At 41.7% G+C, this 22,930-nt stretch overlaps 1 protein-coding gene across 1 annotated transcript in view; it reads left to right on the top strand.

The window, feature by feature from the left end:
* Positions 1–4,435: 4,435 nt before the first annotated feature.
* The window catches only part of GALNT14 (polypeptide N-acetylgalactosaminyltransferase 14), a 414,445-nt gene continuing 395,950 nt past the window's right edge, over positions 4,436–22,930 (top strand). Inside the window, exon 1 of the mRNA XM_070734310.1 lies at positions 4,436–4,627. Within this exon, the coding sequence (XP_070590411.1) occupies positions 4,496–4,627 (132 nt within the window). The 5' untranslated portion in view covers positions 4,436–4,495. The remainder of the gene's footprint in view (positions 4,628–22,930) is intronic.

Here is a 22,930-nt window from a genome sequence, read left to right as displayed (position 1 = left end):
TATGAGAAGTTTTGCACTGTAACGAAACTTGTAGTACTGTAGGTGTAAAAAGGATATTTTGAAATACGAGCCTCTATGTCCATTGGTTTATGACCTAATCAGGCATTTGATTATTTTAATCTTGAGGAACATATGACAACTTAGCAGACAGAGGTTTAGAGTTTACAACTGAATGAACACCAAATTTCTGTTAATTTAGTGAACTTGAATTTCAGACAGAATCTTTTGATTATAATCAAAGATAAAATAAAAACTTGAGATACTGTAGTTTATTCAAATAACACAAAAGTTGGTGTCTGCCTTTGCTACAACATTTTGCAACTGTCAGAAATCAAGCTTAACATCCAAACCTGGAACTATTAGAAATACAATAAAGCATATTTTGGATATAAAATGCCTTGTGTATCTCAGTGGAAATTAATACATGGCTATAACTTTTATTGTGAAAAGTTCTGAATGACAATTACAAGTGTGGTCAAATCTATTGGAGGAACAACACATTTGGTTGTAATGCTTAATTGCATTGAAATTAACACCAGGTTGAAAATAATTGCAAGCTTGTTTATATATGGGCTTTAATGATAAAAATCAGTCCAGAACAAATTAGCAATGCTTGTGGAAAAAAATATGTTGTCTCTTTGCATTCTTTCAGGAATCTGTTTGGAATTAAGTTTTAAGAGTGGCCATAGACATTGTTTCATGCAGTATTGGGCCTGGAAGTTACCAAATGATGACACCACAATTGTCACAAGTTATTCCAAAGAAAGCTAATACAAGGTGCTCCTGGCTATTATTTTAATCTAGAAAACTAGAGACTTTGGTGTGTAAGTGCCTCCAAACTACATAGCTGCTCCTCCTGGGAGAACATAGTCCAAATCTGGATTATACTAGAAATCTATCAATTTCCCAAATGAGTACCTTCATGTCACCTAGATATATTTTTAAAATTTTATTATCTCTTTATTTTTAAGCATAGACTAGTTTTCAGGAAGCTTTTAAATTATCTAAAGATGTTACAGAGGAAAAACCTGTGTGTATCATTTTCATTTTGGGGGATATCATTGTGCAATGTGGAGTTAGGTGCAAACCTAATAAACAGAATGCAGGACAATATGTAGCAAAGCAAAATGAAGACACTGACCTAATTACTTAGTATCCTATCCCAAGTAGCAAAAATGCATGATGAAACATTCCCTATGTCTGGATGATTGTCCAGCCAGTATCTTCACAAACCATCTGCCTGATTGTCTATAGCTCTCCCAAGAGCAAAATAATATATTTTTAGGTTTCAGAAAAGTCTTGATTTGTTTTTGTCACTTGACACAGAACCCAATTTTTGGGCAGCCTGCTAACAACTCTAAAGTTGACTGATCTGGCTGTGTCCAATGTAAATCCCCAAAAATACATGAACATGGTCTGGAAACTTGTTTCCCACTCCAAGGTTACTACCACAGACACTTAGCTACTAGGTGTCCTACCTGTTGGTATTATTTAGGTTTTCTGGAAAGAGATTTGTTCTCTGTTGAAGTTTTTATTTTTAAGTGTTTGTGACAGCTCTTAAGTATCACATCCTCCTTTTCAAATCCAGTAATTAAATTCCACCTACCTGTATTCCTCCCTGCTGTTTCAATTGAGCAAATTAATCTTCATACTATATTTTAACTGTAATCAGAAATGTTAAACAGCTGTTTTTGTTAAAATAAGAGATAGAATATAAAATCGGCTATATCTTGGGTGTAATTTTTTTTTAAAAGGTTTGGATTTTCTTTCTCTGCTTGTTTCATTTATGTATTAACAAAATAAGAAGTTACCCTTCTACTCTTTTTGCTACAAATGTTCACAACAAATAGCACTGCAGAATAGATCTACATGGAAGTAAATAAAGTTGTGCTGTGTTGCTAGGAAAAAATGACTTTTAAGAAGTTTTTCCAATTATTATTTTTTTCCGAGCAATTTATTCTTCCCTAAAGCATAAAGTGATAGTTCTACACCAAATATCTATTGTCTCTGCACAAACTATAATATGTGATCTCACTATGTTTTCATTTGGTAACATTGATGAAATATAACTTTTTTAAAAATGGAGAAAAATAAAAATATCAATTGCCCTGGAATAAAGTGAGTCCTTTTACTACTTACTTCAGGCCTGTAAAGGAATAACTGTCTCCAGGAAAACAAGTAAAGAAGTACTTTTAAAGTTGGAAAGCATAGTTGGATCCTCCTTGTAGTAGTGGATGTATCAAGTATTGCACAAGTATTACAAAAATGATTAAACACAAAAGACCTCTATGCACTGGTATCTTAATCACAAACCAAAAAGTTATCAATTGTTGCTAGTTATTGCAGAAACATCATGAGACATTGTTAGAAAAGGCAGAAGATAGATCCAGATTTACTTGTGCATCCCTAGATAATTTACTATTGATGGGCTATTAATAACTAGATGTAGGAGCATCTTAGACCCATCTGCCTCAGCCTGCATGTTAAGGGGCAACTGACTGTGCGAACTTTAGCCTGAAAGAAGCAGAGGTTTTGTTGCTCTTGCTTATATACTAAACTATTTATATTTAAGATTTCCAATTATTTAACAATAAGAGCCAACAAAACAATCCCTCCCCCAAATATTGTTGCTGAAATAGCAACACTAGTAATAGAGTGGGTAACGTGTGAACTCCCATTTGATTTTGGGAGTTTAAGATTTCTGCACAAAGTCATTTATTTATTTGTTAAACAATTATAGAATGGTAATTTCTATAAATAAAACATGAGAAAAGTAATGATAAAAAGTAATGATAGAAGACAATAGAACAGTAGGACGGGGATGGTAGGCACAATGGTGTGCTTATGCATTCAGTCATTTCGAATAAATGACTTTTGAGCAAAGACAAGATGCCACAAGCTTGCAGTCTGCCAGCCCTACCTAAAATAAGAATGATTTTATCAAGATATGCCTCTGCAGGCAGCCTCTTCTTGTGGTTTTTCTCTTTTGCTTCAGGGACCACCAGGAGAATATTATGCCAAGAGAAGTGCTCCAGATGCGGGCAGCAACTTGCAATACAGGGTAACGCGTGTATGTTTTGGGGCACCTTTCTCTTCGGTCCACACCCTCCCCCCAAAGGGGTATCAAGGAGAATACCCCCCCCCAACTCTCATGAAATGAGGCAAGTATTACTGCCTGCCACAGAGTGAAGCCAAAAAAGTATTTTTATACCGACTTTCCCGCCTTCTCATTGGTGTAAGAACGGGCAAAGGATAGACGAAGGCGGGATGAGGAACCGGGAAAATTGCGCAACCGGAGGCTATTTTTCCCCTCACGAAATAACTTTGGCTGACTCGCAGCGAAGATGGGCGCCCGAGGATTGAGACGGAACCTGACACAAACGCACGGGGCATCGCCCTCTTCGCCTTCAGCTGCTCTTCGCTCCGAACCTCTCAAGCGGGGCCCGTAAACGCCAAGGAAATATCAAGTGCGGCCAGCAGCCGTTAGGATCGCGAGCTGTTGTTGCGCCATCATTTTCCTCACAGACGGTTTCCCTTTTCCCCTCACAATCGAGCGTCTCTCCCCGAACTCGCTCCAAAAGTCGCCACTTTTGCCCCCACCCCCCCTCAGCCCCATCCCAACTCTGCCAACCGAGTCCGCGCCGGCCCGTGAGCGAAGCCGGCCTCTCGAGGCTTCTCCCACCCTTCTCGCTCGCCGCCAATCCCCGCCGGAGCCTTCCCCGGGCTCCGGCGATCTCAATCCTTGCGGGGAGCCGGCGGCGCGGCGGCGGCAATAGCTGAAGCGGAGGGTCAGGAGGCTGCTTCGCGAGACAGAGCCCTTCCCGGCGGGCGAGCTTGACCCGAGTGGGGGGAAATAAATAAGGCGAAAAAGCGAAGCGCGCGCCACTCCGCCTCGCCTGTCAAATCCGGGCCCGGGAGTGCGCGGTCGGCGGGAAGCCTGGCTGCTTATTCCCAGGGCAGGAGGAAGCGTGGCGGACCGATCCGCGGGCGGGATCTCCTCCGAAACCGGGCGCCAGAAGAGGCGAAGGGGGCGGGTTAGAAGAGACTCTCCCGCTTTATGCCACGGAGGGATCCTTTCCCTTGGCGCCCGGGAACAGCCGGGGCGAACTGCTCTTCTCCCATCCGCGGCTCGAAAGACCCATTCGTTCCATTTTCCCCACCCCCGGCGCCTCCCCCGCTCCACTTTCCTCCTCCCTTGCCCGCCAACCCCACGCGGGGAGGACGGCCCGGGACTGCCAAGGGCCGCTCCCGCTCTTCTTTCGTCCTTTCCTGGGCTGCTCCGGAGAGGAGGGAAGGGGGGCGGGTGGTTACTTCGCTGCGCTCGCCTCAACTCATCCCGCCGGCAGCGCTCTTGGGCGGCTTAAGAGGGGCGGGAAGCGGGCCAGGCGGCTCCAACCCAACCCCGCCCCTCCCCGCCCCGCCGCTTTTCCAAAGCCCGGAGACTTTTTTTTCCTTCCCCCTCCGCCGCTTTCCTCGCTCTTCTCCCAACTCAGAGATGAGGCGGATGAGTCGAAGGCTGGCGTTGTCCGTCCTGGGGATCTTGTGGATCGCCGCTCTCCTTCTCTTTCTCGCGGCCAGGAGGAAGTTGGAAGCGGCGGCGGGACCCGAAGGGCGGCAGACGCCAAAGGTACGTGAGGGGACCGCTCGGCCTCGCCTCCTCGGTGGGATCTTGGCGGGGGAATAAAAAAAAAGAAGAGGTGGGGGGGGGGGCAAACGGGACTGGGCGATACCGGTGCGAGGACCCAACGGGGCTTTTAACGCCGGCCGGGAAGGCGCGGCAGACTTTCGGATCCGAGCGGCCAAGTTTGGTCCGGGTGCAACAAATCAGCGTCTCCAAAACCCACGTGGTGACCAGACACCTGCTCGTCTTTTTGCTCGGGCGGAGCTTGGATTTTTTTCCCCCGTTGGCGGCTGCGGTGGCTCGGCGGAGTGAGCGAGCCTTCCTCGCTCCGGATTCCCGTTTAAAAAAAAACAACAAGCGGGGGTTTTACCGCCAAGTTTCGTTTCGTTCCGTTTCTTAAAAAAAAAACAAAAAACCCAAACCCGCAGGCCGAGTGGGGGAAAAGGAGAGCGCGCTAGAAGCCGCTTGAAAAACGGTCCTTGATCGGGGCGCCTTTGGAAAGGCTGTCAGCCGCCTTTTGTATACCGTGCTTTGCCGAGGTGGGACCTAACCATAATTCACGCGGTCAACACAAGTTTCTGGTTCCAGTAATAAATTATTTGGATGGGATAGTGGCAGAGCTTATGCAGCGCCCCAGGCTAAAGCGGTCTTGGCTGGGGTGTGAACAGAGGTCTAGTAGGGGAAAGTGATACTGGTTTGTCTATTGCATATAGTGTGTATGAGTGTAGTGTTATAAACAAACACACACATACATGGGGGGGAGAGAGAGACAGAGGGAGAGAGAGGGGTAGAGAGGGAGAGTGGGAGGGAGGGAGAGAGGGAGAGGGAGAGAGGGAGGGAGAGGGAGAAAGTGAGGGAGAGAGGGGGTAGAGAGGGAGAGAGGGGGGGAGGGAGAAAGTGAGAGGGAGAGAGATGGAGAGAGGGAGAGGGAGGGAGAGAGGGAGAGGGAGGGAGAGAGGGAGAGGGAGAAAGAGAGGGGTAGAGAGATGGAGGGAGAGTGGGAGAGGGAGGGTGAGAGGGAGAAAGAGAGAGGGGGGGTGGAGAGAGGGAGTGTGGGAGAGAGAGGGAAAGAGGGTGAAAGAGAGTGAGAGTGAGAAAGAGTGAGAGAGGGGTAGAGAGGGAGGGAGTGAGAGTGGGAGGGAAAGAGGGAGAGGGAGAAAGAGTGTGAGAGAGGGAGTGAGAGGGGTAGAGAAGGAGAAAGAGAGTGAGAGTGACAGAGAGTGAGAGAAGAGTAGAGAGAGGGGGAGAGAGTGAGAGGGAGAAAGAGGGAGAGAGAGAGGGAGAGGAGTACAGAGATGGGAGAGGGAGAAAGAGAGAGTGAGAGAGGAGTAGAGAGAGGGGGGAGAGAGGGAGGGAAAGAGGGAGAGGGAAAGAGTGAGAGCGAGAGGGAGAGAGAGGGAGGGAGAGGGAGGGAGAAGGAGAGAGGGAGAGGAGGAGAGAGAGGGAGAAAGAGAGTGATTGAGAGAGAGGGGTAGAGAGAGAGGGAGGGAAGGAGAGGGAGAAAGAGGGAGAGAGAGAGAGAGAGAGAGTGTGCAATGTTGCAGTTTAATGAAAACACAAAACACTGTGCTGGAAAGCAAGTTCCTGTATGTAGAGGATCTTGTGATTCCTCCACACCCCTCCCTCACTTAGCTGTCAATAGTTTGGTCACAAGCCAATGAAGGAATGCATAGGTGCCCTATAACAGCAGATACTTCTGGCACCCTTTAATGGGAATAGTTGTGGAATAGTTGGAAGCCCAAGCATCCTTCAGGAATTATATGTTTGGTCCTGTAAGTATAGTACTTGCTTGAAATAGATAGAGGTTGCATTCCCCCCCCCCTTTCTCTTCCCTTTAGTTTTAGTCCTATTTTCAACAAGAAAATGCTAAAGTCTTTTCAATCTGAAATGAGTTCACTTCTTAACTGTGCTGGAAACAAAGTATGAGAGAGTTTTAAAACCAAATGGGCATTTAACTAAGAGGGATTCTATATTCAAGTTGTAGAAAGAGGGACCATGGAAAACTAATTTCAGTGTCATTTGTGAAAGTGGCCTTAATGCCTTTAAAATGTTCTTTCTTGATAGGATATTCAGCTTTTGTGAATGGTTACAAGAGTCTTTAAACTAGAATTTAGTGTTTAGTGTTCCTCTTGGGGACAAAGTGCACTTCGTAGGTCTCTAATTTGAAGGTTAAATCCTGCAAAATATATGTATTCGGTTCTGCTGTACAATGTTTGTTTCTCTCTCTCTCTCTCTCTCTTTAAATTTATTTATTTCCCTCCCTCCCTCCCTCTCTCTATAGTGTATCTTAAGTAAAAGTTTAACTTTTGATTTACTTTCCAAATAGCAATATTCACTCAAAACCCACAATATTCTTATGGCTTTACCGCATGGCAGGACTTACATTATTTTAAGAATGTTTAGCAGTTTAATCCTGTGCATACTTACTTGAAGGTAGATTCCACTTTGTATATTCCCTGTTCAGTTTTTTTCTGAAACTAAGCCACACTAAACAGGATGGGACTTCTTTCAGTGGGTCTCTTCCAGGTCTTTTGCTACCTTGATGTAAACCTGTTTAATGAAGTTAAACAGATATCTGTCCAAATTGGATTAGGCAGACTTTGTACTAAAGACATCCCTAAATTTTGTGGCATTGGGCATAATTTGGTATTTCTAGTGAAGTAACATAGAAACCCATTCTATATGGGTTATTTCAACTTGTTATCTGTAAGTAAAGAATAATTCTCCAGCAACTGAGTAAATAGGCAGTTCTCGACTTACGACCACAACTGAACCAGAATTTTCATTGTTAAGTAAAGTAGTTGTTAAGTGACCTGTGTCCAATTTTATGATCCTTTTTGCCATGGCTGTTAAGCAAATCATTGCAGTTGCTAAATAAACAATGCAATTGTTAAGCGAATTCCCCATTGAGTTTGCCTGTCATAAGCCAGATGGGAAGGTTGCAAATGATGATCACATGACCCTGAAATATTGCAACCTTTGTAAATAGGAGCCAGTTGCCAAACCTCCAAATTTGGATCACATGATGCTGCAACAGTTGCAAGAGCAAAGAACAACGTAAGTCCCCTTTTCCAGTGCTGTTCTAGTTTTAAATGGTTGTAAATTGAGGATTATTGTATACTCAAACTGAATCTGAAGCTTAATGCACCATGTAGATTAGTTCAGGACAAGTATACTACCTGTATATAGCAGAGGGTAGATAGCTTGTCTGCACAATATACACTGCTCCAAAAAAATAAAGGGAACACTTAAACAACACAATATAACTCCCAAGTAAATCAAACTTCTGTGAAATCAAACTGTCCACTTAGGAAGCAACACTGATTGACAATCAATTTCACATGCTGTTGTGCACATTCAACTTTGTACAGAACAAAGTATTCAATGAGAATATTTCATTCATTCAGATCTAGGATGTGTTATTTGAGTGTTCCCTTTATTTTTTTGAGCAGTGTATGATTTGAAAATCAAGGACTTTGTTATCACAAATCAAATGTCATTTGTAGATACCGCATATTCTTAGAAATGTATACATATTATTATTATTTTTTTTCCACTATCTTTACATAAACATCCATACGTATACCTTAATATCGAAACATACATAATTATACATTTCTGTCCAAAATGCCATTTAAAAATATCCTAAATTATGTACTTTTATCTCCCGATTCCCTTCTATATTTCATATCTCCCTTTCAACCTTATTACTCATTTTTAACTCCCTTTATCTCCTCCTCTTCCATCTTACCTTCTTCCTCCCCCCTCTCTTTCCTACTTCCTCCTCCCTTTCTTGCCTTCCTTTCTACTTTCTCTTCCTCCCTCTGATCCTTCCCTGAGTACCTCTAATCCATTTTATAATTAACAGACAAGCAGTTCCAAATCCTAACTTCATAACAACATCGGTGCTACTCTCATCCATTCTCCTTTGGTCTCTCAAAATTCCACTTCTTATAGGTTTACCCCTTTCAACCCCTTATCTTAACTTTCTCTTTTTTTTCCTTTCTTTTATATTTATGCCAATAACTTTTTTTCTAAATCCATTTTCTTCCTTTTATGTGTATTATTTGTGTAAATCTGTTCTCAATTCATCCTAGTCTCTTCTTCCTATTACTCACCTTATTTTTAATTGCTTCTTCTGATACCAATGCTCCCCTCTTACTCTTTCGTTATCACTGTAAATCCCAGTGTAATGATTATTCTTTTGTAGTCCCTTTTTCATCTGTGCAATCTCCTTCTTCATTTTCCTTTTCTACCATTGTAAATTCTAAGTATTCTTTATGATCCAGCTTCATTTCTATTTTTTTCACCCGTGATTTCCAATAGGTATGTTTTTATGTCTTCGTAGATGTAGTATAACATCCCAACCAATTCTTCATAGATAAACATGTCCATTCTGTCAAGTTCATAAATCACAAAGTTCATAGTTTTTTTGACTTGCAGCCTAAATCCATACAATCTCTTTGTTTTTCAGTCCAACCCAGTCCAAAATCCTCTCATCTTCTATCACCAAAACAGTGCACCACCAAACACCCTGTGTTTAGTTCTGGAGACCTCACCTACAAAAAGATATTGATAAAATTGAACGCATCCAAAGACGGGTTACAAAAATGGTGGAAGGTCTTAAGCATAAAACTTACCAGGAAAGGCTTAATGAACTCAATCTGTGTAGTCTGGAGGACAGAAGGGAAAGGGGGGGACATGATCGAAACATTTAAATATGTTAAAGGGTTAAATAAGGTTCAGGAGGGAAGTGTTTTTAATAGGAGAGTGATCACAAGAACCAGGGGACAAAATCTGAGGTTAGTTGGTGGAAAGATCAGAAGCAGCATGAGAAAATATTATTTTACTTAAAGAGTACTAGATGCTTGGAACAAACTTCCAGCAGACGTGGTTGGTAAATCCACAGTAACGAAATTTAAACATGCCTGGGATATCCTAAGATAAAATATAGGAAATAGTATAAGGGCAGACTAGATGGACAATGAGGTCTTTTTCTGCCGTCAATCTTCTATGTTTCCATGCTTTCACGTCCTTTCAAGCTCCTAGTTATCTTTTTATGAGCAAGGTCAGTCTCCAGCTGTCAGCTAATTCGAGCTTTCCACAATCTGTTGCAATATTTTCTTTTAACCAGCAGATGGAGTCATCTTCCACAGCTGCTGGCTGAAAGGCTGGTGCTGGCTCCCTGGTGGTTTGTAAGCCCTCCCTAGATTACCACCTGGTGCCTCTCTTCTTCAGTGTCCCTCCACGGCATATCTGACCTGGTTCCAATCTGATTCCAGGTCTGCAAACAGCTGGGATTTGGGGTATCCCATGGAGCATGGGAGACACTCATAGCGCTGTGCCATTGGCCACATCCCCTCCGGAAATGTGTCCACGATGTGAGTGCAAGTCACCCCTCAGTACATTGTGTAATTTTTTTTGCTTGAGACTTGAGGCTTACATTTTGTAAAATTATTTGTTTTAATCATGATTTGTTGAATAAGCCACATTGGCCAAGATGCCAGAATAGCTTATTCGCTTCTAAATTATAAACAAATCACATTATGCCTGGGAGCAATGCATGAGCCCATTTGTTATTGTTGATCGGGCCTGGCAGAATGTGTAAGCAAATAGCATTATGGTTGGAAGATTGGCTGAAAAGAATGGCTTTATTTACAATATAAGCTACAGTTATTCAGGGCCCATTCGTATATGAAGGCAGATGCTGTATAATATAAATGCATTTATCATCTGAACTGAAATTTTTAACTTTATCAGTTCTAAAGACTGTTTCATTTTTCCTTTGGGTGCATGTTGTCTGCTAGAGGTAACATTAGTTCTACAGATTGGTTTGGTTCCAAGCTTAATGATTGTTCAGATGTAATGATTTTGGTGAACGCGGCAACCTTATATTAACTCAGAGTCCAATTTATTTTTAATAGGTGATATGAAAACTCGGACTAACTGTGTTTCTGTGTAGGTCTAAAAATGCAATAATTAAACCAGTGGGCAGCGTCTCAATCAAGCTTTCCACTCATGTCACTGGCTGGGAATGTCCTGGGCAAGAAAAAAAAGCAGTTTCTTTCTTTTAACCACAGCCTTCCCAGCTGTAGATGTGCTGGGCTGAGGAATAAATAAGCTCCCCCCCCTCCTAAAAAAATAATATTTTAATACAGCATGACCTTACTGAAATTTGCCTTTTTAAAAATAAATAAGGCGGAAAGAAGTTGATTAAAAAATCTTGAAATGTGAAAGAAATGCAGTCGTCCCCCCCAAATGACCAGAGCTCTGAATCCTGGTCATGAATCTTAGTTATGGTTGTAATGATAAAGTTGCCATCCTTTTTTCTTTTCTGACAGTCTGCTCATCTCTAGGATTTTATTTATTTATTTATTTTATTTATTTATTTTGTCCAATACACAATGAGGGTTTTAGTGGGTATATATCTATAGACATAGTAAAATACATGATGAAGGTTATAGAGGAGATACTCATAGTAAAATATATCTATGAAAGAATAGAAAAGAAGATATAGTAATAGAACTTATCAATGAAAGAATAGAAGAAGAGATATAGGAATAGAAGAAAGGTATAGGAGATATAGGAGAGCAATAGGACAGGGGACGGAAGGCACTCTAGTGCACTTATACTCGCCTGATGTATATACTCAATATATAAACAAGGAGAAGAACTTTGTTCCTGTGCTGTACGTACTGACTTTGCCTGGGACTATTGAAAGGGAATTTTGTTTGCTTTGTAAAAAAATACCTGAACAGAGGTCACAAACATCTCGCTTAGTAGGACCGAAAGAACTTTCAACTACGTAACGATCTGAAATTTTCCCCTATCGTTGGGTTATTATGTGGGAAGCAGAGGGAGTTCCAGTTAAAAAGCATAAAGGTGCCACAGGGTGAATCAAGAGACCCTAATAGGCCCAGTGCAGGATACTTACAATTTGGGGAGTATTGCAGTGTGGTATGAGCTCAGGATGGCTGGGGTAAGATGGCGTGAGGTGTTTGCATGCATATCATGGAAAGTAGTACAAGTGCAGGGAGCACTGGGGGTGGGGGGAGGTACAGGCAGTAATGGGTTGCTAGCTGATACATGCCACACCGCTACCACATACTGTTGTGGTTAGCTCTGGCCCAGCTCCTGCCCCAAGGACTGTGGATGTGGGGGAGACATCCACATGCTGCAGGCCTGTTTTGCCCCCCCCCCGTGGAATCTGCTGATGAAGGCTCCTCTGACCAAGAAGACATGAGTGACAGGGAGGAGGAGAGTGTGGCAGACAGCTCAGAAGGAGATAAATTATCTAGCTCCTCCTTGGATTCAGAACAAGAGTTAATGATACAACCACGCATGCGGAGAGCGATGCATAGGCACCAACAACTGAGAGATTATTATCAAAGAAAATGAGGCCAAATGTGGTTGGGTGGGGCTGTGGTAATTAGTGAGGCTGCTATAAATAGCAGCCTGTGGGTTTGGCCATTGCGGAGGATTATCTGATTGTTGTGTTTCGTGACTGCTTTACTGACTTTGACCTTTTGTGTGCTGATTTTTCCCCGCTTTGAAACTAAACCAGGGCAAAGTGTGTTTCACTTTGTGAAAGAAGGACTGTGAATTGCCTCACAGCTGCAAGCTAAGTATCACAGAACTGATAAGGGACTTGTACAAATTACCAGTTTGTTTGGAGATGAGTGCTCTCATACCAAAAGAGGGCTTGGTTAAGTGAATTTTCATTATAAAGAACATTGTTTTGAATTTTCAAATGTGTGTGTGTCTGAAATTGTATCTGTGCATTTTTGGGAGGATTCTACCAGAGAGCTCGACAGAACACATACTGGTAGTGAAAATGGAGCTGTGTGCACCGCTCCAAGTGACCAGCGGGTGGGCGCGTGCGAGTGAGATTTGGCTTTTGCACATGTGCAGGAAGTGAAATCTCGCGAGAGGACATGAGATTTCAGCAATTTTCAACTATTTTTTGCTTCCGCACATGCGCAAAAATTTTGCCGAAATCTCATGTGGTTGCGCATCCTCATGAAATTTCACCTCCTCCGCATGCGCAGAAGCTCAATCTCAAATGGACGTGTGCATGCATTTGCACAAATCACCCAGAACTATGTGCGCCTGATACCGGTAGGTGCGGTAAGTACTTACCCCAGCGTGAATGCCTGGTACCATTCATTTCCTCCACCCATTGATGGAATGAGTGGAACAGTACATCTAGAGCTGTGTTTCCCAACCGTTAAGATGTGTGGATTTCAACTCCTAGAATTTCCCAGCCAGCATGGAGAAATAGCTAGGGAATTCTGGGAGTTGAAGCCCATGTATCTTAAAATTGCCAAGGCAGAGAAACACTGATCTAGAGCAGTGGTGTCAAACTTAATTTCATTGAGGGGCCGCATCAGGGTTGTGTTTGATCTCAGGGGGCTTGGTTGTGGGCAGCTCATCATCTTGCAGCCTGTGTGCGGTCTTCCAGGGCTTCCATTTTTGCTGGAAGAGGGCTGCAGGAGGCTGTTTCAGCGAAAAATGGAGCTTGGGAAGGCCACATGCAGCCCTCCTGAGCTCCATTTTCACTGGCAGAGGCACTGCGGGCCTTTGCTGTATCCGGGGCAGCCATGTGGACCAGATCTAAGCAACCCATCACAGGCCTTGAATTTGACACCCCATATTTAGAGAATACTTCCTAGAGCAGTGATGGTGAACCTTTTTTTCCTCGGGTGCCGAAAAAAGCATCCACATGGGCTATCGCGCATGCGTAAGTGCCTATACCCATAATTCAATGCCTGGGGAGGGCAAAAACTGCTTCCTCCCCTCCCCAGAGGCCCTCTGGAAGCTAGAAACGGACTGTTTCCCAACTTCTGATGGGCCTAGTAGGCTCGTGTTTTGCCCTCCCCAGGCTCCAAAGGCTTCCCTGAAGCCAGGGGAGGATAAAAATGTCCTCCCACATCCCCCTTGGAGGCTGTATGGAAGCCAAAAATGCCCTCCCAGAGCCTCCGTGAGTCAAAAATCAACTGGCCGGCACATACATGCAAGATGGAGCTGAGCTAGGGCAATGGTTTGCATGCCAGCAGATATGACTCCGCATGTCACCTGTGGCACCCATGGCATAGGTTCAACGTCACTGTCCTAGAGTGTTCTAACATGGCCATGGTTTGCTTCTGATTCCCTAAAGAGCTTTCTGCCACAAGATCCTTTTCTTCCCTTCTCCAGCTACAATCTTCCAAGCTGTTTAAATTCAACTGGAAAAAAAAAAATTCACGATAGCCACAACAACTGTGAAAAAATAAAACAGATTTATAATTTGAGAGCTGCTTCCTCCTCTTCCTTTTCCTCTTTCGGGGAGTACATTGAGCAGCAGACGTTTACAGGAATGCCTGATGTGATGCTTTCCCCCACGGGAACAGAATCAGCACTTCAGTCTGGAGACTAATAGCAACTTAGCAGGCAATCACCCCATCAGCTGTGGGGTTGAGTTAGGCAAGATCAGCTTGTCTATGGTCAGAAAAGTGCAAAGCTTGACAGAGGAAAGAACTTGCTGATAAAGCTTCAAAGTGTTTCTCAGTGTAAAGGCTTTTTTTTAAAGCAGCTGCTGGAATCTGACTTGAATATTGCCTTTTGTAAAACAACATGCTGCACTGGACTCTACAATGCAGTGCTCTCACCTAAACACATTTTTGAGTTTGTTTGTTTGTTTGTTTGTTTGTATGTATGTATGTATGTATGTATGTATGTATGTATGTATGTATGCCTGTATGCCGCCCCTCTCTGTGGACTCGGGGCAGCTAACAACAGTGATAAAAACAGCATGTAACAATCCAGTACTAAAACAACTAAAAAACCCTTATTTATAAAACCAAACATGCATACAAACATACCATGCATAAATTGTAGAGGCCTAGGGGGAAAGAATATCTCAGTTCCCCCATGCCTGATGGCAGAGGTGGGTTTTAAGGAGCTTACGAAAGGCGAGGAGGGTGGGGGCCATTCTCTGGGGGGAGTTGGTTCCAGAGGGCCGGGGCCGCCACAGAAAAGGCTATTCCCCTGGGTCCCACCAAACGACATTGTTTAGTCAACGGGACCTGGAGAAGGCCAACTCTGTGGGACCTAACTGGTCGCTGGGATTCGTGCGGCAGAAGGCGGTCCCAGAGATAATCTGGTCCGGTGCCATGAAGGGTTCCTATCATGCACAAGAGAACCTCTGGCCATGACCATAATTCATTCCATAACTTTGGTCAAAAACCAATTTGGTCTTGACCTCAACCTAATTTTGGAAATTTGGAGATCACAAACAAACAAACAAACAAAAAGACGTGGAAAGGGAAATTGGCCGTAAAAAAAAAAGTGATTTTTTTTTTGGTCAGAACCTGATTGGGTTCTGGTCAGAAGCATTCGTGACCTGAGGTTCTACTGTGTATAAATGATTTTTTTGCCCATATATTTTGGAAGTAAACAAAGATCATTGGAAATTTTATCATAAAACTAAATATGGTGATAATGGAGAGGCAGATTGAATCCAGGTTTAAGAAACCTTATACAAAAGCAAATAATGTAATCTGCAAGTCACATAAAGTTGGTTACCATTTCAGGACTCCTCAGTTTGATTTGTGTGTTTTTCTATTTTATTCAAGTACTGGTTAGTACATCCAGTTATGACTTTGATTCCTCCCATCCAAAAATGTCCATTCATTTTTGTGTCTGTTTTTAAATATTTGCATCTTTGTACTTTCCCTGATATATACATATGCTTTACAATATCATTTTTTGTTCAGTGGGTTCTTAATGCATGCATTTTTTAATGTATGTTTGGGCACGTGAGCATTCTGTTTTCTGAAAATTTGGGAAGTACCCATATTGCGAATGTTTAAAAATGGCCAAGAAAAGTGTTTTCAATCTATTCCTAGGGAAACCTTGACATTCCCAACTCTCAAAAAGGTTAGCATTCTGACAGTAACTTTTCACAACATGGAGGTAGCCGCAGGTGCTACTAGCCTGCTTTGGAGCTGACCATCTTGTATGGTACTTTTAATGGATGCTTGCATGAATTACCTGTGCAAGTTGTGTTCAAAATTGTGTCTCTTGGAACTTCTCCTTTCAGGAAGTATTACATTAATATTATTTCCAATTATATTAGATGCACATTGATTTATTCACTTATTTATATCTTGCCATTATTTTTATAAATAACTCAAGGTGGTGATCATACCTAATACCGGTATTACCTTCCTCCTCCTATTTTCCCCACACTAAAACAACTCTGTAGAATAGGTTGGATGCAGAGAAAGAAGTCTAAGATGGATCTACAGAAAGAGCAATTCAGTAGAGTGTAAAGCATTTAACTTGCATATCATTCTCCGCTTGAATAAAGAAAGCTGCCTTAGATTGGATCATCCTTATCTGATTTAATATCCTCCAGATATGCTTTACTTCAAATCCCATGATGCTATGCTAGGTGCAGAATCATGCATGAGAGATGAAGTTAAACAAGTCTGGTAGACACCAACATTGTCTAAACTGACCAGCATCTTTCCAGCTTTTAGGATATTAATATTTAGTATTCAGATCCATCTGTTCTCTCATCCTTTTATTTAGAAATGCAAAACACCCAAAGAGAACTAAACTATTTCTCTCCAGCTTTGCAGCTATTGTGTGTTTGGTGGAGATGATGAGAATGTCGCCAAATGCAAAAGAATGTAGGACTCCCATGCCTGCTCATTATTTAGGTACCATACATTACAGTAAGGAATGTCTTTTTATGTGGTTGTCGTAATTCAGCAAACTTCATTCAGTATGTTACCATTTTTGTATCAACTGTGAGATTTGGGGCAATTTACAACATAGCAAAGACAACAAACAGAAACATAATATAACACTTCCCATTGAAAAGAAACCTTGCATTGCACTGGGCCAAAATCCCATTGAAATAAAATAATATTCAGAGCCTTCCTAAATAAGAAAGAAATCAAATTTCACCTAGGGCCGCTGAGTATAAAGATGGAGGTTGTTATGGAGAGGACCATATACCTGGCTCAAAGTCTTTGCACCTATCCTTATATGGAGGTGGAATTCTTAAGAGGCATTATCTTTATGACCAGATTGTGCAGGAAGAATCAAGTGTGGTAGGGTAACCCCTGATATATTCTGGTGCCCTGCAACACAGAGCATTATAAGTAATTTTTAAATTAATTTTGAATCACCAGCTTTTGAATTACTTTTCAATTACCAGATTTTTTGAATTACCAGGAATCAGTGCATTAACCCCAGGTTAGGGATGATTCTGTAATAATATATCTTCAGAATTGTCTTTGAAGGCAGCTTAAGGTAGAAAATATTGCAATCATATGGTGAGCTGGATGAAAGTCACTTTGACCCCTTTTGCCCTTTAGGTATGTATATAGGCAGAAAGGATTACCACAATACAGTGAAACCTTGTCTTACGAACTTAATTGGTTCCAGGACGAGGTTCGTAAGGTGAAAAGTTTGTAAGACGAAACAATGTTTCTCATAGGAATCAATGGGAAAGCGATTAATGCATGCAAGCCCAAAATTCACCCCTTTTGCCAGCCAAAGTGCCTTTTTTCGCGCTGGTGGGATTCCCCTGAGGCTCCCCTCCATGGGAATCCCCACCTCTGGACCTACACATTTTTGCGATGCTGCAGGGAAATCCCAGCAGGGGAATCCCAGCATCGCAAAAATGGGCGCTTCGCTAGCGAAGCCTCAGTGAAACCACAGCATCGCAAATGCTGCGATTTTGCTGAGGCTTCCCTTGCTGGGAAATCCCACCTCCGGAGTTCCGTTGCCAGCGAAGCGCCCGTTTTTGCGATGCTGGGATTCCCCTGCAGCATCGCAAAAACGCTGAGGTCTGGAGGTGGGGTTTCCCATGGAGGGGAGCCCCAGGGGAATCCCACCAGCGTGAAAACAGGCGCTTCGGCTGGTGATGGAAGTCCGGAGGTGGCACATCCCAGCCGGCGGTGGTGGGTTCGTAAGGTGAAAATAGTTCAGAAGAAGAGGCAAAAAAATCTTAAACCCTGGGTTCGTATCTCAAAAAGTTCATATGACGAGGGGTTCCTAAGACGAGGTATCACTCTACATGGTAAAAAACAACTTGTGAAAGACTTTTGAATGGCATCTGGGTGCGAGGGACTAGTGTAAAAGGAACCTTTTTCAAAAGAGGAAGAAAAATTTTTGCACCACTTTTATGTGGCTTTGTGTCATGCTACAAGTATTTGTTTGGTCATTTGTGGAGGGAAAAACCTTGATTGATTTCCATGGGGAAACGCTGAAAAGCCACCAAAATAACTTTGTCTTGCAAAACCTAAAACAATTGAAGTGTTTAAAGCAAATTGCTTACTGATGGGAAATGAAATGTCCCCAAGTTCTGAACATACACAATATGTTAAAAAACAGTATAGCAGAATAATACAGAATAACTGGGTTGGAAGAGACCTTGGATATCTTCTAGTCAACCCCCCTGCTTGAGCAGGAGACACTATAACATTCTGGACAAAAGGGTTGTCCAACCTCTTCTTGAAAGCCTCCAGTGAAGGAGTACTCACAACTTTTGGAGGCAAGCCATTCCACTAATTTTCTCACTGTCAGGAAATGTCCCTTTAATTCTAGATTGATGCACCTTTTTCATAATTTTACACCCATTGCTTCTTAGCCTCAGGTGCTTTGGAAAAAAGGTTGAAACCCCCCCCCCTCTTCTCTGTGACAGCATCTGATGTGTTGGAAGAGCCATCTTCAATGTTTCTCTTTATTAGACTAGGCCAGGGTAGGCAAAATTGGCTCTTCTATGACACATGGACTTCAACTCCCAGAATTCTTGAGCTAGCATGATTGGCTCAGGATTTCTGGGAGTTGAAGTTCACAAGTCATAGAAGAGCCAACTTTGTCCGCCCCTAGACTAGCATAGTTAATTCGTGCAACTGTTCATACACCTTAGCCTCTAGAACCCTTATCATCTTTGCTGTTCTTTTCTACACTCTTTCTAGGGTCTCAGCATCATTTTTCTATCATTATGACCAGAACTGAACACAGTATGTGGTCCTGCCAGTGCAGTATAAAGTATGCAGTATTTCATGTGATATTGATGCTATCCCTCTGTTGATGTGGCCACAGTTATTGAGCCAGATGCCACCTATTCTATAGCTGCGCATTTGTTTTTTCCTGCTTCTATTCTCTTGTTTAAATCATTTATGAAAGTGTTGAAGATTATTTCATCTAAGACAGTACTTTGAAGTACCCTACTGAAGGCTTCCCTCCATTTAGATGTAATTCCAATGAGAATGGCACATGTAAATGACAGATGTAACTCCAATAAGAATAATACACGAGCCGCCCCAAGTCCTCAGAGAGGGGCAAATCAATCAATCAATCAATCAATCAATCAATCAATCATACAGTTGGTAATTGAGTTGCAAATTCTTCTGGTCCATATGTCTTAACGTTGCCAAGGTTGGTGATCTCTGGACTTGGAGACCTCCAAGGTCCCTTCCAACTCTTATTTTCCTGTTGTTCTGAACTCCAAATGACGTTTAGAGGAATGTGAAAAAGTAGGAGCTAGACATAACTGCAGTGTAGAATGACTCAGTCATACAGCAGGCTGACAGTTCCTGGTTCCATACAATATGTTGAAGCAGAAACAGTCTTGGGAATTGTTGGTACTTCCTTGTCCACTGGTGATGTTATCTAGTTGAGTAATGAAACATTCACAAGAAAACAACCAAGCTTGAAGTACATCAAGGACTTGACAGTTCAATCCCGAGCTGCAAATATTCTCTTTTGTTGGAGTAACAACCTAATTTAATTTTAGTGTTGCTGGCATGTTGTGTGGATTTGTAACATGTATTTCTGAAGACACTGACAACAAGAGTTTTATTTCTTGTTCTAACATTTTTTTCCATGCTTAACGATAACTCGGTATAAATAAGCTTGTACTAGAAATACACTCTAAAATTGCAGAATAAAATCCATTGGAGGGAGCATTGTATACTGCATTCTTTTTAGATGAACCTTCCCTTTCCTTTAGCACTTGCTGCAGATTTGATTATTTTCGAAATCCATTGAACAGTCAGAGATTTCGCTTTCCCTGTTCTCCTCCTTCCTACTGAACTCATTACAGACCTGGTTCAGCACTCAGTCAAATCAACAATCTTTTCTTCCAAGAGATAGGAGATCAAGCTCTACACATCTAGATACACAAGCTACGCTACTGTCAACTTTATCAACCTGCTTGCTTAAAATAGCTTCTCTTTCATTTGCCCTGACTTTTCCATGAAAACAGTTCCATTCCCCCCTGTGATATATATAAAACTATTTTTTTGAAAGTACGCTAGATGCTTGACTTTGGATACTTGTAAAAATTAATCTGAACTATTTGCTATGTTGGCAAAAACATGATTTAATGTTTCATGGGACCTTGGACATGTGCTCTTCTTTTCACACACAGCTGCTTGGAGGAGTTCCAAATTTTCTTAAGAGTTGGTGAAACATTCTGCTAGAAAGTTAACATGTTTAAATAAATTATTGTTAAAATTAACTGTAGTTTACAGTGGTTCAGTGGTTGGAAGAAATTCACTGGAAATCTGTTATGGTCTACACATGTTCCTGCATTCTAAGTTTCATTTATTTTAGCAAGTATACCAGGAGAATATCTCTTGGGAACTGCAGCTCAAGAACATCTGAAAGTGAACGGGTTCTTCTTCATTTCTTTACACTATGGTTAATTAAATTTGAAAGCTGCAGAAGAGAAACTAACCTAAGATTTATTCATGCCAAATATAAGTTTGTGTTTTTAAGTCGTACCATTTCAATTCAGTCTTGTTCCAGGATTGCAGAATGATTTTATTTGATGAATGGCCTATTACTAATGGTCAATTAATGAAATTATGATATTGTTGTTTTTCCTTTCTAAACTAGTGGATAGTCTCCTAGAGGGGAGTAAGAACCAGTTAATGTTAGTTATATGAAAGCTATGGCTTTAGGCTTAATATATTTTGTGAACCTGGTTTGTACCACAAATTATTATTGAATAAACAATGGGTTATTATGATCTAGGAACTCCATCACTGCTATTTCAATGGATTCTTTTTAACTCAAACACCATTTATAAATCCTTTGCAGAAACACCAAACTAGCTTGGAAGCTTCAATAGGATTTAAGCATTGGTATATAATCTCTGCACATTAATAAGCTGCTTCTTGCTCTCACAGTACAGAGAAAGATAAACACAGAGAAAGCAGCACAAATTTATGTTATTAATAAACACAACTTTAGATTAAGTTTTTCTGCCTTCTTTGTAATGGTCATAATTTTGGATATATGATTTAAAAAAAATATTCTAGTATGACACAACCCTTGCTCCCCCCCCACTTTCTCCTGAAGGTACCAAATGAACAGAAAGGTCTGGCCATCACGAAGATTTACTGGTGAAACTACATCATGCTGATCAATGATCTCCCAGTAGTGTCTTATAGATGTTAAAAGTGAATGGAGAGAGAAGAGAGCCAAAGGAAGCACAGAACTCAGGTTCAATCTCTCTTCCACTTCCAGCATCAACTGAAATTGGTCTCAAAGAAAAGAGAACCACTGTAACAATTTTTGCCTACTTCCTACTCCTGACCTTGGTCAGAAGGATGCATATTTTATAGTATCATCAATAGCACCAGGCTATTGAAAGATCAAGGAGGAACAGGAAGGATTTACTACCCATGCTGAGCCTGCCAGAGATCACACACACACAACAGTAGTGGGTTCTAAAACCCTTTAATACTAGTTTTGACGCACACCTGCCTGTGCACGGCTTCTGCGCATGCACTGAAGTGTCCCAGGTGGGTAGACGGAGCCTCCCATCCCCGGCGCTACTGGTTCACAGAACCAGGCCAAACTGCGAGCAACCCATTGCGGATCCACAAGTGTGATCAATGTCATTTCAATACTATAACTGAACAGAATATATCCATGAAAGTATATATAGTATTATAAATATTGTTTAGCTGGCTGGTTGTCAAGGAAAAAACTTGACTTATCTGATTTAAGACTGTAAATGTTTTATAAACTATTATTTAGATCAGTGAATACTAGTTTTCCTAGCATATCTTTCCATTTCTTCTAAGCAGTGGATAATAGTTATAGGAAAACCCTATTTTTGTTTAATCTTAGCCTTAATTCTTAGAGGTTTTCCTATTTGTTAACATCTCTGTTTCTGATTTTTATATTTGAAATATCTAGTTTAATCACTTTGTGATCCCTATATTAGAATTCTGTTTTAAGGATGGAAAAACAATTTTCATAGCTCTCTGTGTGAAAGACTATGTTGATTTAGAAGACCTTGGAGTAAGAACATAAGCAACGGCTGTAGCTCTAGAAAGCATTGATCATTCATCATCATTGATGAAGATCTTCATCATTGATGAAATCATGTTATAGCTAAATGTGCTGTATCCGAAGATGAATGGTTAGGCTAATTCAGGCACTGAATGTCCTGGCACACGTTGAGCAGGCATGTAGACACTGGAGTTGTTGCACTGATGGCTCTAGACTTGTGCATCTCACATTTAATCTGTGCTTTTGCAGTCTGCCTTACTTTGTGAAGTTGACAGCCCTGATGAACGAGGCCATAGAAACATAGAAGACTGACGGCAGAAAAAGACCTCATGATCCATCTAGTCTTCCCTTATACTATTTTCTGTATTTTATCTTAGGATGGATATATGTTTATCCCAGGCATGTTTAAATTCAGTTACTGTGGATTTACCAACCATGTCTGCTGGAAGTTTGTTCCAAGCATCTACTACTCTTTCAGTAAAATAATATTTTCTCATGTTGCTTTTGATCTTTCCCCCAACTAACTTCAGATTGTGTCCCCTTGTTCTTGTGTTCACTTTCCTATTAAAAACACTTCCCTCCTGGACCTTATTTAACCCTTTAACATATTTAAATGTTTCGATCATGTCCCCCCTTCTCCTTCTGTCCTCCAGACTATACAGATTGAGTTCATTAAGTCTTTCCTGATACGTTTTATGCTTAAGACCTTCCACCATTCTTGTAGCCCGTCTTTGGACCTGTTCAATTTTGTCAATATCTTTTTGTAGGTGAGGTCTCCAGAACTGAACACAGTATTCCAAATGTGGTCTCACCAGCGCTCTATACAGCGGGATCACAATCTCCCTCTTCCTGCTTGTTATGCCTCTAGCTATGCAGCCAAACATCCTACTTGCTTTCCCTACCGCCTGACTGCCATGCCAGGTAGAGCAATTTTGAGCCAGTGTTTCCTGGGTGGTTATGTCTATATCAAGTGACTTCAGGGAGGCTTTTAATGCGTCT

The sequence above is a fragment of the Erythrolamprus reginae genome, chromosome 1, assembly GCF_031021105.1.
Source record: "Erythrolamprus reginae isolate rEryReg1 chromosome 1, rEryReg1.hap1, whole genome shotgun sequence".
NCBI lineage: Eukaryota > Metazoa > Chordata > Lepidosauria > Squamata > Dipsadidae > Erythrolamprus > Erythrolamprus reginae.
This window is presented reverse-complemented; position numbering and strand designations above follow the sequence as displayed.